At 50.2% G+C, this 14,841-nt stretch overlaps 5 protein-coding genes across 5 annotated transcripts; 4 read left to right on the top strand and 1 right to left on the bottom strand.

The window, feature by feature from the left end:
- Positions 1 to 589: 589 nt before the first annotated feature.
- On the top strand, positions 590 to 1,737 carry CTAM01_14965 (uncharacterized protein; the record flags this gene model as incomplete). Its single annotated transcript, XM_060530964.1, has 4 exons — positions 590 to 864; positions 917 to 1,044; positions 1,100 to 1,391; positions 1,458 to 1,737. 4 exons carry the CDS (start codon positions 590 to 592, stop codon positions 1,735 to 1,737), a joined length of 975 nt encoding a protein of 324 aa, XP_060374438.1.
- Positions 1,738 to 2,603: 866 nt separating this feature from the next.
- On the top strand, positions 2,604 to 4,922 carry CTAM01_14964 (fungal specific transcription factor domain-containing protein; the record flags this gene model as incomplete). Its single annotated transcript, XM_060530963.1, has 1 exon — positions 2,604 to 4,922. The coding sequence occupies one exon, from the start codon at positions 2,604 to 2,606 to the stop codon at positions 4,920 to 4,922; it is 2,319 nt and encodes a 772-aa protein (XP_060374437.1).
- A 1,631-nt stretch (positions 4,923 to 6,553) lies between these two features.
- CTAM01_14963 (uncharacterized protein) lies at positions 6,554 to 6,754 on the top strand (the record flags this gene model as incomplete). Its single annotated transcript, XM_060530962.1, has 1 exon — positions 6,554 to 6,754. The coding sequence occupies one exon, from the start codon at positions 6,554 to 6,556 to the stop codon at positions 6,752 to 6,754; it is 201 nt and encodes a 66-aa protein (XP_060374436.1).
- Positions 6,755 to 7,461: 707 nt separating this feature from the next.
- On the bottom strand, positions 7,462 to 8,017 carry CTAM01_14962 (uncharacterized protein; the record flags this gene model as incomplete). Its single annotated transcript, XM_060530961.1, has 3 exons — positions 7,462 to 7,659; positions 7,782 to 7,918; positions 7,999 to 8,017. 3 exons carry the CDS (start codon positions 8,015 to 8,017, stop codon positions 7,462 to 7,464), a joined length of 354 nt encoding a protein of 117 aa, XP_060374435.1.
- A 3,471-nt stretch (positions 8,018 to 11,488) lies between these two features.
- CTAM01_14961 (uncharacterized protein) lies at positions 11,489 to 13,419 on the top strand (the record flags this gene model as incomplete). The annotated part of the gene is made up of 3 exons (XM_060530960.1): positions 11,489 to 11,626; positions 11,693 to 12,578; positions 12,638 to 13,419. 3 exons carry the CDS (start codon positions 11,489 to 11,491, stop codon positions 13,417 to 13,419), a joined length of 1,806 nt encoding a protein of 601 aa, XP_060374434.1.
- Between the last annotated feature and the right edge of the window lie 1,422 nt (positions 13,420 to 14,841).

Raw genomic sequence — 14,841 nt, 5'->3', positions numbered from 1 at the left:
CAATGGCTTTACGAGAACATCGCGTTGTCGCGAAGCTCAAGTTCCATAGTTTGAGTGCCTCGGTCTAATTCTGCCCGGAGCGGGCTTCCCCAGGCGGATATGCACGATTCTGTGGGGCGAGGAGTGCGCCGCACCAGATTTAGCCAAGATCGAGGGGCAGCCGGCCCCGCCGTTGCTACGAAATTGCGGAGAAGAGGAGCCCAGAGAGCCCATCCGAACCGAACCGAACCGAACCGAGGAGTCCGCGGCCACGATAGCTGTCTCATCAGCCAAGGGTCAAACGGATGACCGAACCGGGCCTAGGATGAAGCCCGAGGGACTGCACACTCATACAGGAGAGATCGATTCAGGGACGTGATTGTGCGGGGAAGCCTGACTTGCGGTCTCAGGATAGCTTCACGAGTTCACGGTTGAGATCTCTACTTGTTGGCAGGAAAGAGAGGAGACATAAAGTCAAAGAGAAGATGACAGGATAATCCAGATTCACTGCATCTTCTTCAATAGACCGGACTACGTGATTACACCTTCTTGAATCGTCATAGCAAACGCACTATCAATCTGACAGAGTACTCACTCTTGAACATCAATCATGTCGGAGAGCCTCTTAACCCCGAAGTCAAACTACGGCGATTGGCGCGACTTCTTCTTCGAACATGGCTACGCCATCATTAAGAACGCTATTACTCCTGAACGAGCTGAGTATTACAAATCAAAGCAGGTTGAATGGCTCAAGTCTTTCAATCGTGGCTTCGATCCGGAAAACGAAGACACTTGGACCTCTGAGCACCTCCCCGTCTCGTTCAAGGGTGGCATGTACGGGTCCTACTGCGCCCCACATGAGCGATTCGCGTGGGAAGCAAGAATGTGAGTGCCACCGATCCATTGACTCGTGTTATGTGAGCTGAACTTTTAATAGGGAGCCTGGAGTGATGAACCCATTCATTCATATCTGGGAGACAGAGGAGTTGTTGGTCAGTTTTGACATGTTCAACATTACACTTCCTCGCCAGAAGGACTTGAAGTGGTCTCCATGGCCCCACTGTGGTATGTCTACCCGCAGACCATTCAATGACTTCGTTCTCTAAGAGAGAAATTCCAGACCAGGATCCCAAGAGGAAGGGCCTTCAGTGCATCCAAGGTCTTCTCAACTTCGCCCCCAATGGGGATGACGATGGCGGCCTCATCCTGATGGATGGCTCCGCCAAGCTCTACGATCAATTCTTCAGGGAGACAAGAGAAATGGCAAACCATGAAGACGCCCCACCTCCCGAAGCGAATTATCGTGACCTGTTCATTTTCAAGGAAGAGGATGTCAAGTGGTTCGAGGACCGTGGGTGTCGCCTCATCAAACCCAACCTTGAGCCAGGCGACCTGGTGCTCTGGGATTCACGGTATGTTTACATCTTCACAGCACCTGTTTCCAGTGTTTAGGAACCCTTCATGTTGACCGTGTCAAGATCGATGCATTACGCCAAACATCCCACGGGAACTCAAATCAGACACGCGCAGTACGTCTGCTTCACGCCCGTCAAATTCGCCGACCCACAGGCATTGAAGGAGAAAGCGGACATTTTCCGTTCATGGGGAGGTACCACGCACTGGCCGCACACAAACATTCATCCCCAAGGAAAGGCAAAGAGGGACGGAATTCTTGACCCACAAGAGCGCGAGGAACCTCTGGAGAAGCCTATCGTGACGGACAGGCTGTTGCAATTGGCGGCTGTGAAGGCATATTGATAGCCCTGACTTTAGTCTCATACAGGAGAACATGTGATTCTATGATTTAGATTCTATGATCTTGCATGCGATTGAGTTGCGTTTCGAATATTTGTGCCAACCTGGGATTCTGCAACGGTTCTCACCATTTCCGTTGATCTAGATCTTTACCTCACCAACCGATAAGCAAGTATTAAGTCAAACGTCAATGATCTTTTCTGCACCGCAGTTTTAATGACCGTCTTTGACTTGCATGTCCAGACCAGAGAATTTCTGCTTCTTCCTCGATATTCATCAATTAGACAGCAGGCGTGAGGTCAGTAGTTTATAGATAGGTATGGGTGACTCTTGGCTTCTGGGTACGGCTTAATCGCCCAGTCGGATCGTAGCCCGCGTGAGGAAATAGCTTAAACTGGATATTACATACCCACATCTTACTAACTGAAACGTAGTCTGAAGTATCCGCAGTTTTGGCAGCAATGAAGCAGAACTTGAGCTGGCATTACGAATGGCAGTGTATTGAGTGGCCTTTCTTCCCGAGGCACAATGCCGCAGTCCCCCGCCCCCGGATTCCCAACGCGGGGTTTCCCTTGACTGCGGTCTGAATTGGCACTAGTAGGTTCAGAACCGGCATGGGAAAGCGTCAACTGCGCCCCACGCTCGGGTCAGACGCGCGTGGGGAAATGCAAGATAAACTAACCGGCACACGTATCCCTTTTCCTGTCGAATGCAACCCATCTGTTTTTTCAAGTGACACAGGACCCTTTGTGAGGGGTCTCCAGTATATACCTTGCCGTTGAAGACCTCCGGGCCTCGACCGAGGAGAAGACTGGCTCTCCGTCCGGATCTCCCGAAAACCTCTGCTCTTTCACCTTCCGTCAGCAGCCATGCCCGACTCCGTATCCAGCTCGGGCGAACAGCCGCAAAGTTCCCATCCGAAGCGCATTCGACTGTCTCTGGCCTGCAATCAATGTCGCAAAAGAAAGGTCCGGTGCGACGCACAGACTCCAAAATGCCACAACTGCATCCTTCGCGGCGATGAATGCCAGACCACAAACCCCAGAAATCCGAACCAGCAGGCCGTACGGAAATGGGCGGCCAAGAGCGCCAGCACACAAAGTCAGGGCGGCGGCAGTGTACAGGGGGTTTCCGAGACACCTCGAGATCCTCTTCGCGCCGTCTCTCCGCGCCCTCGGCAGTATCTATCGCCGGCGTACGATGACGGCTCCGAAGCCGAAGATGCGGCATTACGAAAGCTTTCATGGGTCGCGGAGGCATATCGTGCCAACGCGCGAGAAAATCACAGTCCTCATGAGCATGCGGATCTGAACCCCGACATGACGCTCAACACTGATGAGAGTCCACATCGGCTAAAGTTCATGGGTGGTAGCAGTGTACAGTCTCTGACGATGTTTGCCGATCTTTTCTTCCGCAAACGCGGTCTTCGGCCATTATCGCCCTACTTCCGCTTCGGCATGCACCACGTTGAGGAGTTCCAATTGCCTTTATCGTTTCAACTCCCCCCTCTGCCTCCACTTCCCACCCTCGATGCCTACCTAGATGTTTACATGAAGAGGATTCACCCTCTTTTCCCTGTCTTTGACGAGCCGACTATCCGCTCGGAATTAGGAAGACTTACGACACTTCAAGACGCCGATGCGTCCGGATCTCTACAAAATTCCATTGAGCCATCCCAAGTTCCACTCCTAGTCTCCATTTACTGCATTATTTGCATCGGTGCAGATGAAGAGACCGGAACATTGGCCGAGATTGGGACTCACTACCTCACTGCCGCGTACAGCCTCTTAGCGCATGTGATATCCACGCCATACTTGGCTTCGGTACAAGCTCTACTACTCCTATCCATAGCACTGCGTGGTCGTAGCAAAGAGGGCCAAGGATGGCAGACTCTTGGGCAAGCTATCCGCATCGCCCATTCCATTGGCCTTCACCGACATGCTTCAACACGGCACTCCCGCAACCCGCCAGATACTGGAGATTCTGCAGCTTCGCCAGGCTACCAAGCGAACCGGAAACTGAACACTCAAGTCTGGTGGGTATGCTACACCCTCGAAAAGCTGATGGAGCTTGAGACCGGCCGTCCAAGTGCGATCCACGATTCGGACTGTGACCAAAAGTTGCCGGACCCAGTTCCAGTTCCAGCACCCTCGACACTATCGACATCGAGCCCTGAAGCCCAGGGTGATCGACATACTATTGACTACTTCCAACCTTGGGCATCATTATCACGCATTATCAGCAGTATAAGCGCTCACATTTACCGCCGCTCCGGGCAATCCCAGACATCACGAATCCTTCTCGGTGACACGGTCCGTCTAGATACGGCACTAACGGAATGGGCCCAGTCGTTACCGACCGAGATACGCCCTCCAGGTCCTAATAGTGGAAATGCGGACCTGTGTGACACGGGACATCAGCACTTTGCCATTTTCCTCGCTATCCACTACCACCATGCCCTCATATCTCTCCACCGGGCCGCCTTAGTTTTCCCAGAGTCGATGTATCGAACACATATCAACACACAAGCAGACTCGGGGTCACTGTCATCTGTCGAACTCACAAGACTCAGACGAGGCGCAGAGATCTGCATTGGGTCGGCGAGAACGATGGCCAGACTCATTGGCGAAATCGCAGACGACGCAACCCCTGCGCCGCGCGGCGGTAACGGCGGCATGTTCGCTCAGTCTCATCACAACAGATCAGAGTCTATGATTTTTACAATGACCCAGCCTCTCATGTCTGCAGTAGCTCTCGCTCTCCACATCCTCAAACAACCCAGCTCGCGGCTTGCCCGGTCCGACTTGGAGCTTCTGGGCATAGCAGCACAGTATGCGGAGGAGCAGTACACAAAGGTCACACAGAACCCCCGGTTCATCCAAGCGTGCTCCGTTCTGCAATCCAACATGTCAGAGATTGTATCTGGTCATCGTCAGAACCGAGCTTCTTTGAGCACAATGGCGACAGAGCCCTGGCAGGCTGCACAGACACCGGCGAGGGACGTCGGTGAGGTCAATGTGGATCCAGATATTGACCTGATGGACCTTGAGCTTCCGGATTTGTCGGGTATGTTTACCGAGATCAGCAATACGGACTTGTTTGGGGGTGTTCGGCTGGAACATCTCTGGGGGATGCTAGGCACAGATGGGCATTTTCCGGATGGTACGGAACAGTGGCCACAGTCATGAGGTACATTGTGCTTGTACGGCCAGTGTAATATGTCAATGCATTACGAACTCTTGCAGCGATTAAGTTAACTCCATCAATGTTGTTTGATGACCACAGACTCAAAGGTTCTTCCATCTGCGAAGTATGCATAACATCCCAATGCTTGTTTGATTATCCAAAAAATGCACTGCGTGTCCTGTTACTGAATTTTGAAGAACCCCGCGCTGGCAGCTTAGCTACCAGGCCAACACTGTAGTCGGGCGTCGGGAGGATGCGCCGAAGACAGGAGGGGGAAATATGATAGAAATCAGGTGGTCAATACGAGTTGCAACATACCTAAGCTGGGGACTTAGTGTCATAGCTGTAAGAACCAAAGCACCTTGTGCCTCAGGACTTGAAAATCGCTGCATTGAATGGAATCTCTCATCGCGTTCGAATTGGAAATTCCCTGAAATGTGTAACGGTAGCATTGTACTTGATACTCCGCAAGCATTTCCCCATTCAGCGCTAATCACTCTTCCAGACAGTTGTCAAAAGTCCTCAGGCCGGGGCTTTGCTCATTGGAGTCGTCATATTTGGACTCAAATGCAACATTTACTCCTCTCTGTCAACATCAGGCAACTCTGGACTCAAGCGAGGCATGCCCAGCAGGCATTGGCTGATCCTTCTGCATGCACAACGCAGACACAGCGAGCCAGGGCTGCTCGCTAAACAAGTCCTTCAGTTCTTGGCTCAACAAGGTACGAGCTTGATGCAATCGAATCCTTCGGAGCCTGTTTCTCCATGTAAAGTTTGGTGATCGTAATCCTTCGGACGCAACGGAGCAAACTGACTTTGGAGAAACTACTCAGACTTTAGACGTCAACCATAACAATTCGTACTCCCATTGGTTATAGGAGTCTGGGTTATGAATCAAGTGTTAATTGGCCTGATTATGTCCTTACCGTACTTATCCTCAGTTCTTTTTAGATGTTTATTTTCGATCTTGGACACATTGATCACACACCTATGAGGTTTGAAAGAACCTGGATTCTTTCTAGAGACTCGTGAGAATGACTGACACTGGTTGGTAAACGTTGTTGTGACATGATGCCTATTGAGTTCATGGGAGGCCCGTTTGCACTTTCCTATGCTTTAGTTCTCGGATACAGCCGCCATATTATGCAACTTGTCGTTGCAAGGACTTTTGGTCTGCTAAATACGACTATATAGTGCCGCTTACGGATATTGTGCCCGAATTCCCGTCAATGTAGCAAGCGTTTTCGATTGATATGTGGTAGCTGCTGTGCCTCCATGCCACTGCGCTAGGAACTAAAGGGTTTTGTTCCCAAACACCTTCCTGCTTCTGATATGACATCTTGGTCGGATGTCTTGTGGATAGTCTCGAATTGTGACAAACTGATCTCGAGGATACGTAGAAAGTCGGCTTCCTTGATGCATATAAATAAAGCCCTCCTCCACCCGCCTCTATCCCACATCCTCATCATCCACAAGCTCGAATTCGAAATTAGTCACAGCAAGTTAAGCAAACTTGACACACTTCATTTTAACTAGGTAAGCATGTCACCGCCAAAGTTCCACCAAATTCTGATGGCGACGTGGATCATTGACGCCTTCTCCCATCATATTTAGATCTACCCAAAATCTCACAATGAAGTTCTCCGCCACCATCGTTGGCCTTTTCGCCACTATTGCTATGGCAGCGCCCGCTATTGAGACTGCTGAAGCCCTTGAGGCTCGCGCCGAAGCTGTCGTCAATGAGCTGGTCAGTCGCCAGATCTGGTCTTGCACCTGCTCCAACCACAAGAACGTTTGCTGCGGTGCCACTTCTTGCTACACTGGCAAATGCTAGGGGCACACTCGGAAAGTCGCTTTGGAGACGGTGTGAGTGTCATCTGTACCTCAGTCGGTTTGTGATCTGGCAAAGGAATCAGCATTGATAGTGGTTGTCTCGGACGCGCTCTGGGTGATATTAGGTAGTAACAATAGCAGAGAAAAAAGATGTTGCACAGAAGAAGTCTTTCTTGTGGATAACACCATGTGATTTGATTAACACCACAGGGAAACAGGAACATGCATTCTCGCCATCTTCAACGGCCCTCTGTCGGCTCAAATCGTCTGTTTGATGACAAACCGACTTTGAGATATAAACTTCTATCTCAGTTACGTACGTCTATTTTTGGATCGAATGACAGCTTGACCTAGGTTTTTCATACATCGTTTGACGAGTTCTAACAAATCTTTCCCTAGTGTACTCAGGAATCTTATAATTCTAGATAACCAATCAATTATGGACATAGTCCTCTGCGTTTTAGTATCTCACAAGTACATGTAGATCCCATCAGATGGGAAAATCGGGAAACGTAAGCTGTTACTAAAAACATGCCATGTCCATATAAATTCGGTAAATGACTGAATTATTCATTCTGGTTTCTAGAAGACCTTCGTTTCGAACCCTTTGAATGCATACAAGAAAGACTCCGATAGGAAGTTCTCAGTCTACCTTGACCCTAAGTCGCTTAAGTTTGTTGTTGTATCACAAGAAACCAGCATTCAGCTTCAGGATCTGCCAATGCAGAGGCCGTTACTCAGATAGTGATTATCTTGTAATCTCCCTGGTAGCTGCCGTCGAAGATTATCTTGACATCCAGATGAACCCAGACCTCGTGGGTTGCCAAAAATGTTGCCGAGGTCAATGCCGGTGACAGTGATGGTCAGACCGACTTCGAAAGTGTTGGTATCTACGTAGCCGCTAATCTGAGAGGTGCGTAGAGGATATTAGTCAGATGCAAGAATGGGCGAAGTTCGAGTGGTAGATGTGCGATTATTTTCAGTTGGTGCAATGTAACTCCTGCAGCTTAAAGCTTGGAAGGGCATACCTTGATGGGACCAAAGCTCCAATCGATTGAATAGCGTCCCTGATCATCACCGGGGGGTAGGTTGCGGTGAAGCTCGATCTGTTTGGCCTCCCAGACGTTGTCGCCCGGTTCGGGAGGCGAGAGAGAAACAAGGGCACCTGATCGGGCAGTCCGTCATCAGATTTGTGCGGCTAGACACGCCGCTTGAGGGATCACGCCAGAGGCGAAATCTACTCACCAACGTTTTGCTCTGCCATGGTGAATAATGTAGTGGCTTCGGAGTGATGTTCAAGTAAGGAGAGATGGACGAAAGACGTTATTTAGGCCGGAGTCCTTGGTGATTTGAGCTGGTTGCTTGTGAGATTGAGATGATTGTTCGCCTTCGAAGGTTGAAAACCTAGCGGCTCTTATATTTAAATCAGTCATATGTGAACTTCATGCCATCCAGACTGGCTACAAGGATTAGCTTCTATTCCCTCAATGAAACAAATGAGCTCCAGTCTTTCCACATTCTCTTTGTTATGCTTCAGGGCAAATCGTGTTCAACGTTCGCCCCTTCCCTATGCAGGCATAAGTTTCCTTGTGTCTCATACGTGATTGCCTCGCGAAAGTCTTGAATATCCATTCGCGTTGTCAGCCCTCGCAAGAGGAGTCGATCGTCCGCCTTTCTGATGCCAAGAATACTCTCTTATGCAAACCTTATTCAAGGAGTTCAGCTGAAGCCGAGTGATATCACTCACCGCTGTGAGATATTGGCGGCCACTCCTCCCTCTTGAAACATTATGTTCCTTCGGACAGGCCCTCACCGCTGTATTATGAGGCATGATCTTGCGAATACGACGACTGTTCACATCCATTCGTTGGCTGCCGTTGCTTTTACGTGGCAAGGGATCATCCTAGTGCTCGGCGATTGGGCGACGATGGCGCCATCGTGGCATTTATTTTTCGAGACGCGTCGATCGGCTCTGCCGCCATGGGTGCGAATATTGTCTTGGGCAGGATGGTAACAGATTGTCGGTCTGAAAAATTGTCCTCGGGTAGTAGACTGCCATATTGAAAAGGCTAGGCGATCTCTTAGCCATTCTCTTGTGCTGAGTCTAGGTATATGCTGAAGCATCTCAACGCTTGGCTCCAGTTTGTGATTGGTTGTTGAACGATGACGGCTTTCAGCTAATGTCTACAGGGATGTGCAGCGGCTGACTTGAAGTGAAGTGGCCGGAGTGAGTGGCTTGCTAAAAGCGCCTGCCGCGTTGATCCATCCCTACGAGGTTATGCGTGCGTCGATCGTCCCTGAGCTAGGTCAACCCAAACAAGACATAATTTGCAAGAAATTTTGATGATTTGATTTTGCTTTAGAATCAATCATATTCTCATGTGAATGGCAAGGGAATGGCTGTTGGTCGGCTCGAATATCCCGCTTCAAGGTTTCTGCGCCGGTGCACTCTTGCTCCGTCACTAGTCCAGCCTTTCTGCGAAAGAACAACTTCTGTCTGTAGGAGGAAAGCCTGCACGAGCGGCTGTCTGCGAGCTTCTCGAAGACTATTATCACCTTGGCATTAGACGCACTACCTAAGGCCAATACGCGCGACTTGCGAACACTTGTGTTTACCACCGTAGGGCACCAAGTGACAACAATCTCTTTCTCATAGGAACCATGGTACAATGATTGAATGTCATATATCTCCCAGTGTCCATTGGTCCGCAAGGTGTAGCGCAAGACTGTTCTCTCTTTGTGCCACCAAGGGCCCAGAGTGAGAGTCCAGGGAGGCCGCCCTGACGTTTACAGAGGCAGCCTCACGAGAGAGGGGGCCGAGGCGACAGTGAAAGTTGGCTAGAATGAGAGGAGGGCTTGTTAAACCAAGGAACACCTCCAGCTAAACTTTCTCATAAGTATTTAACGAGGCTCTGATGCGACTTGAGGTGAAACACAGAGCGACGACCTTGGCGGAGTTTGCCCATGTCAACTAGAGGCCCGCTGTTGACAAAAACCGAATCTTTTCTGTCATCGCTGAGATGCGTCCCTGTGGTAACCTTGACCTTGTCTAGGTGGTTCAAAGCCTGCCATGGCTGACGCCGCCGAGCGTGGATATGTCTATACTTGATAGAGCTCGAGGAGCAATCTAGAATCCGCGTACGATTGCATCACAAATATTCACCCACGACCAGTACACATATGGATGACCCAGCTGATTCAGTGATGCTCCTTGAATGGCCTTTATCGTGTATGGTTCGAGTTTGGGTAAAATGCACAACGGTCTTGTGACTTGGACCACACAAGAGTGCTGAGGCCATGTAATTCTAAAATTCGAGATGCTGACTTGGTAATTTAAAAAAGCTACTCAAGTCGCCCACTACTCAAGAGCAAGCTACTAGAACATTCGTAAGGAGGCCTGCGTTATATTGCATAAGGCTTTCTTCAAGCGGAGTGCGCTATCAATAAAAATGCCAAGGGCATGAGATGCTGACAAGCATCTCATCGGACAACATCAGCTCGAATAGGCTCATGTGGCATGAGATATCCGCTAAGGGAATGGCTTGAATGCTTTCGGCTACCTGCTGCTGCGGTTTGTACGCAATTTCGATGCAGCTCTCGACGCGGCTGAATGTTGGCACGTTCCATGTGATGGATGTTCACACCCCTGATTCAATTTGGTGAGGAGCAGACAATACCGTAAAAACTCGAGCACTTCAAACTTGCGTTAGCCCGTGCACTCTTCACGTTAAGCCTCTCTCAGTACCAAAAACTCGCTGATCTCCGCCACGTTTTCAGATCTTGACTCTGAATAGAGGCACGTATTGGCCAGAAGGCAAGTAAGACAGCGGGAGCACGGGCTAACGCAAGTTTGAAGTGCTCGAGTTTTTACGGTAGTATGTCTGGAGGGGGCTTAGCCCTAAGCATGCGGCTGATCATTATAGGTCTCGATGGCGCTCTCTACTTTACCTAAGGTATGCATGAGTGTTCCCTCGATGTGGAGACCCCATGAATGCGTAAACGGGACGCCAGTACTCCAGAACTCGACGGTCACATCGTCAGGGGATTGAGTTGTTGGGGATTAATAGACGCAGCCTTTCCCGGAACAATACGTAATCATCCGTGGGTAAGAATGCCCACGCATCGCTGTGGCAACACGTTACATATGTTCAAACCAGTGTCTCTGTAGAGGGCGCCACTCCATAGCACGGCTCCCACACATTCTTCACGGCATGGGGACGTAATTGAGGATAGTGCATGTGGGAAACAGTGATTAGTCCCAGCTGAACATCGTGAGGAATTCGTGTCTCGTGAGTCCGCCAACTCGGAACCCACATTGACCCTTGACTAGCCCATACGGTTGCAGCCGTCGACGCTAGTTACGTGCCGTTCCGCTAGACACGGGCGGGGCTGGCTCAATCGGCAATTGAGTTATTTGGTGCGGACCAACGTTTGCAGGCATGGGAAATGGATGGCTAATTCAACTTTTGGCGACCTTGCCCATATCCGTCGATGCCATGCCAGCCTGTACACGTTGCGAGTCTCACGACCGTGAAGAAGGGTGTTCAGCTGCCCATGCTTATTTTCAGCTCAGCGCCACGTTCAATAGCAAGGAGATAGATGGTCATGGCCATGTGTTTACGGGTGTTGCTGAAAAATCCATAAATAGTTGAACCTCATCGAGGTCAATTGACCATGACAAAAGCTGCGCACCACTACCTAAAGGCTCAAGCTCAGTTCGAGTTGCGTCCTCGCCATGGTTACGAAGTTGCTCTTGTATAGCCTATTCGGCTTTGCCCGTCTTCGGACTGTGCATGCGGAGCCTACATTGCCACCAACGCTGAAGCTTCCCTGGGGAGTCTACGAAGGTCAACTTATGGCAGATGATCCAGAGGTAAGTAAAAGATAGACAAGAGCGCGTTCGATCCAATCCAGAGGCATTTACTAACTAATTGCACAGATTTATTTATTTGAAAACGTTCGCTTCGGCGCAAACCCTCCGCGTTTTGGCGCCCCTGCTTTTCCCACGACGACAAACTCATCTGTTCAGCCTGTCAGTGACGGACTCAATTGTATACAGATAGATCCGAGTACTCTCCGCAACGGACCCGGGGGTCGAAGCCCTGTCCGTACACCTAATGACCAGGACAATCCACAAGGCGAGGACTGTCTGTTCCTCGATCTCTATGTGCCAAGGTCTGTAATCGACAAGCCCCCAGCAAATCCTTTGCCAGTGGTAGTATGGATCTATGGTGGCGCGTTCGCATTTGGCAGCAAGAACCAACTTGGTCCTCTATACACTGGCCAGTCAGTAATCGCGGCAAGCAACTACCAGACCATCTTCGTTGCGGGCAACTATCGCCTTGGTGCTTTTGGCTGGCTCTCGGGAGATTACATGCAGAAGAATGGCCAACCCAATGCGGGACTTTACGACCAAGCCCTACTGTTCGAATGGGTACAGAAATACATTAGCCAGGTGTCTGGCGATGCATCAAAGGTCAGTGCCTGGGGCGAGTCTGCCGGCGCTGGGTCCATTCTCCATCATTTGGTTCGTGAGGACGGCGTTGTGGATCCCACCTTCAAGACCTTCGCTGTTCAGAGCCCAGCGTTTGAATGGGCATGGGACAATAGCCCGATGGGCACTTTGGACCAGGTCTACCAGAACTTTTCGTATCAAGCGGGCTGTGGCTTCGCCTTCAACCTGACCTGCTTACAGCAGTCTACGAACCTGACAAAAGCGAATCAGGCGCTGTTCGCCAACGTTAAGCAGACCGGCCTGTTCCCAGTTGGGCCAGCTGTGGATGACCAATGGGTCACCACGATTCCAACCATTTCGTTCGCGAATGGTAAGTTATCAAAACTCGCAATTGAGTTTGCGACACAGTGGCTTACATCGAATTCCCAGGCAAATACTGGAACTCCTCCATCAGGTCAACGATTATATCGCACTGCCTGAACGAGACTGCTTCGTTCACCCCACTCAATGTAACTTCGTCCGACACATTCATCGAATTTCTCGAAGCCTTCTTCCCGGAAGCCGACCTTGAGCCTCAACGACAAGACATAGCCAATCAGTACCCTTGCACCAAACCACCCTATAATGGTGATTATCGGTTTTGCATCGCGACTGTCATCCGTGACGCAAGCTTCACCTGCAACACTCGCGACCTGTACTCCGCATACCCGACCATTTCGCATATGATGCAATACGCATTTCCATCCGCCAAAACTGCTCAACACGCGTCAGATCTTTTACCTCTGTTTGCCAACAATGTGACCGAAGCTGAGGACATTCTAAAGCATACTGATAAAAGCCTCAACCCTGTCGAAGTTGATCTCTATGCCAATGGCCTCATCGGAACCCAGCTGGCTCGAGCGTACCAGACTTACTTTACGTCCTTCGCACTATCGGGTGGGGATCCGAATGCGCTTCCGAGGCCGAAGGTCGGGCTGTTACACTGGACCACGCCAGACTGGACAGTGGCAGATGGTAGCGAGGACGCGCTCCAGAATGTACTCAAAGTGGAGGAGCCGCTTGTGCAGCCATTTAAGCCAACAAGCGATGAGCAGAACACACGGACAGCATGTGCTTTCTGGACCGAGATTGCGAATCAAATTGTCAAGGCTCAGGAGGCGAGAAATGTAGCCAATGGTAAAGAGAAAGGGGTAGACTATGATGAGCTGTGATCAACGCGTCTCTGATGTTAAGAGCGATGCCTCCAAGTTCTTGTCAAGAAAGACTGCGTGAATGTAACACCAGCACGCGATCGGGCAAGGAGGTTACGGAAGGAAACGTTGAGAGGCACAAACACGGACAAGGCACGTGCTATCAGTTGGTAGGCAGTAGAACATCCTGGCTTGGAGTCAGTTACAAATGCTGATGTTCATCTCGCTATTGCGGCTAGACCGACTGCCTATGCGTCTAGCTTGTCACGTGTATCCTCGTTGAGTGTAGTTGTCACCTGGACTCCTGATAAGTCTGAAGTGACTTGTGTTGTGTAGAAGTGAAGTACTCCGGTGGCCACCTTCGTCGTACCTAAATTCCTTTATGTTGACTGCAAACGTAACCAACATCCGTACATCCGCATAAGTAGCTAACCTCTTCAACCAATATATTAAGCTTACTGAGTACATTGACCAAGTGTATCCCTATGAGCCGTCCGCATCTCCGGATCATTGGGTACTTCACGGTATTTCGTATGGGATATGGGTGCGAGTGAGTTGATGTGGTGCGTCTTGATCCCCAACACGCCACGCCAGCACGTGGCCGCTCAGACTGGATAGACCGGGCGTGTCGCTTGTTGTATTCTGTTCTTGACGTACGATTCACGGAGCAACATCCTATTTAACGGGAGGACGACCGCCTTGGTTCACCATTCAAAGAGAAGATAGCAAGTAATTGCCGACACAATAACAACGAGAAGCCTTGGGGCTATCGAGAGTTAGCTGCAGTATATAACAAAAGGTTGAGGTTTGTAACACTTATTGTGGAAAAGTGCGCGCGGCAAAGGTGGTCAGGTGCTGTCGCGACCGATTCGGCAGTACTGGAGTCGAGGCAGACTGGCGGGCCGCGGGTGAAGACTCACCCGGGTTGTGGGGGCGGGGCATTTTCCGAGAAGGGACAACAACAATATGGCACTACTTACTTTTGTTCCATGACCACAAGACAGAGGTCACAAAGCTCTTATCATACTGGCTTCCAGATAAAAGATCTATGGTAGTAGAAGGTTCTTGTCTTCCAAAAGGCCGCGCTATGGGCCATCAGATCGGGCTCTTCGTGGGGACTACCTCAGGTGGGCTACTTGAACACCAAGTACTGGGTATGCTGTAAATACACATCACATATTTTAACTTCCACTTAGGCTCTGATTTCCTCGCGTCCCAAGACCCGAACCCCGTGATGTCAACGATGCTATCAAAGAAAATCACATTGCTCTATTTGCACCATCCTGACTATTCCGCCTTTTTTACGCCTTTGGTCGCCCCGAATCTCTTCAACCACTTGGAATGATCACATCCACAATCGGGGCATAAATCGAACTAAATCGCAAGGTAACATCCGCCTGACTCGTACTGACCACAAATAGGATTCGAACACAGTCACAAGAC

The sequence above is a fragment of the Colletotrichum tamarilloi genome (assembly GCF_030869305.1).
Source record: "Colletotrichum tamarilloi strain Tom-12 chromosome Unknown Scaffold_142.1, whole genome shotgun sequence".
NCBI lineage: Eukaryota > Fungi > Ascomycota > Sordariomycetes > Glomerellales > Glomerellaceae > Colletotrichum > Colletotrichum tamarilloi.
Note: the sequence above shows the minus strand (reverse complement) of the source record. Positions and strands in the feature narration are given on the sequence as shown.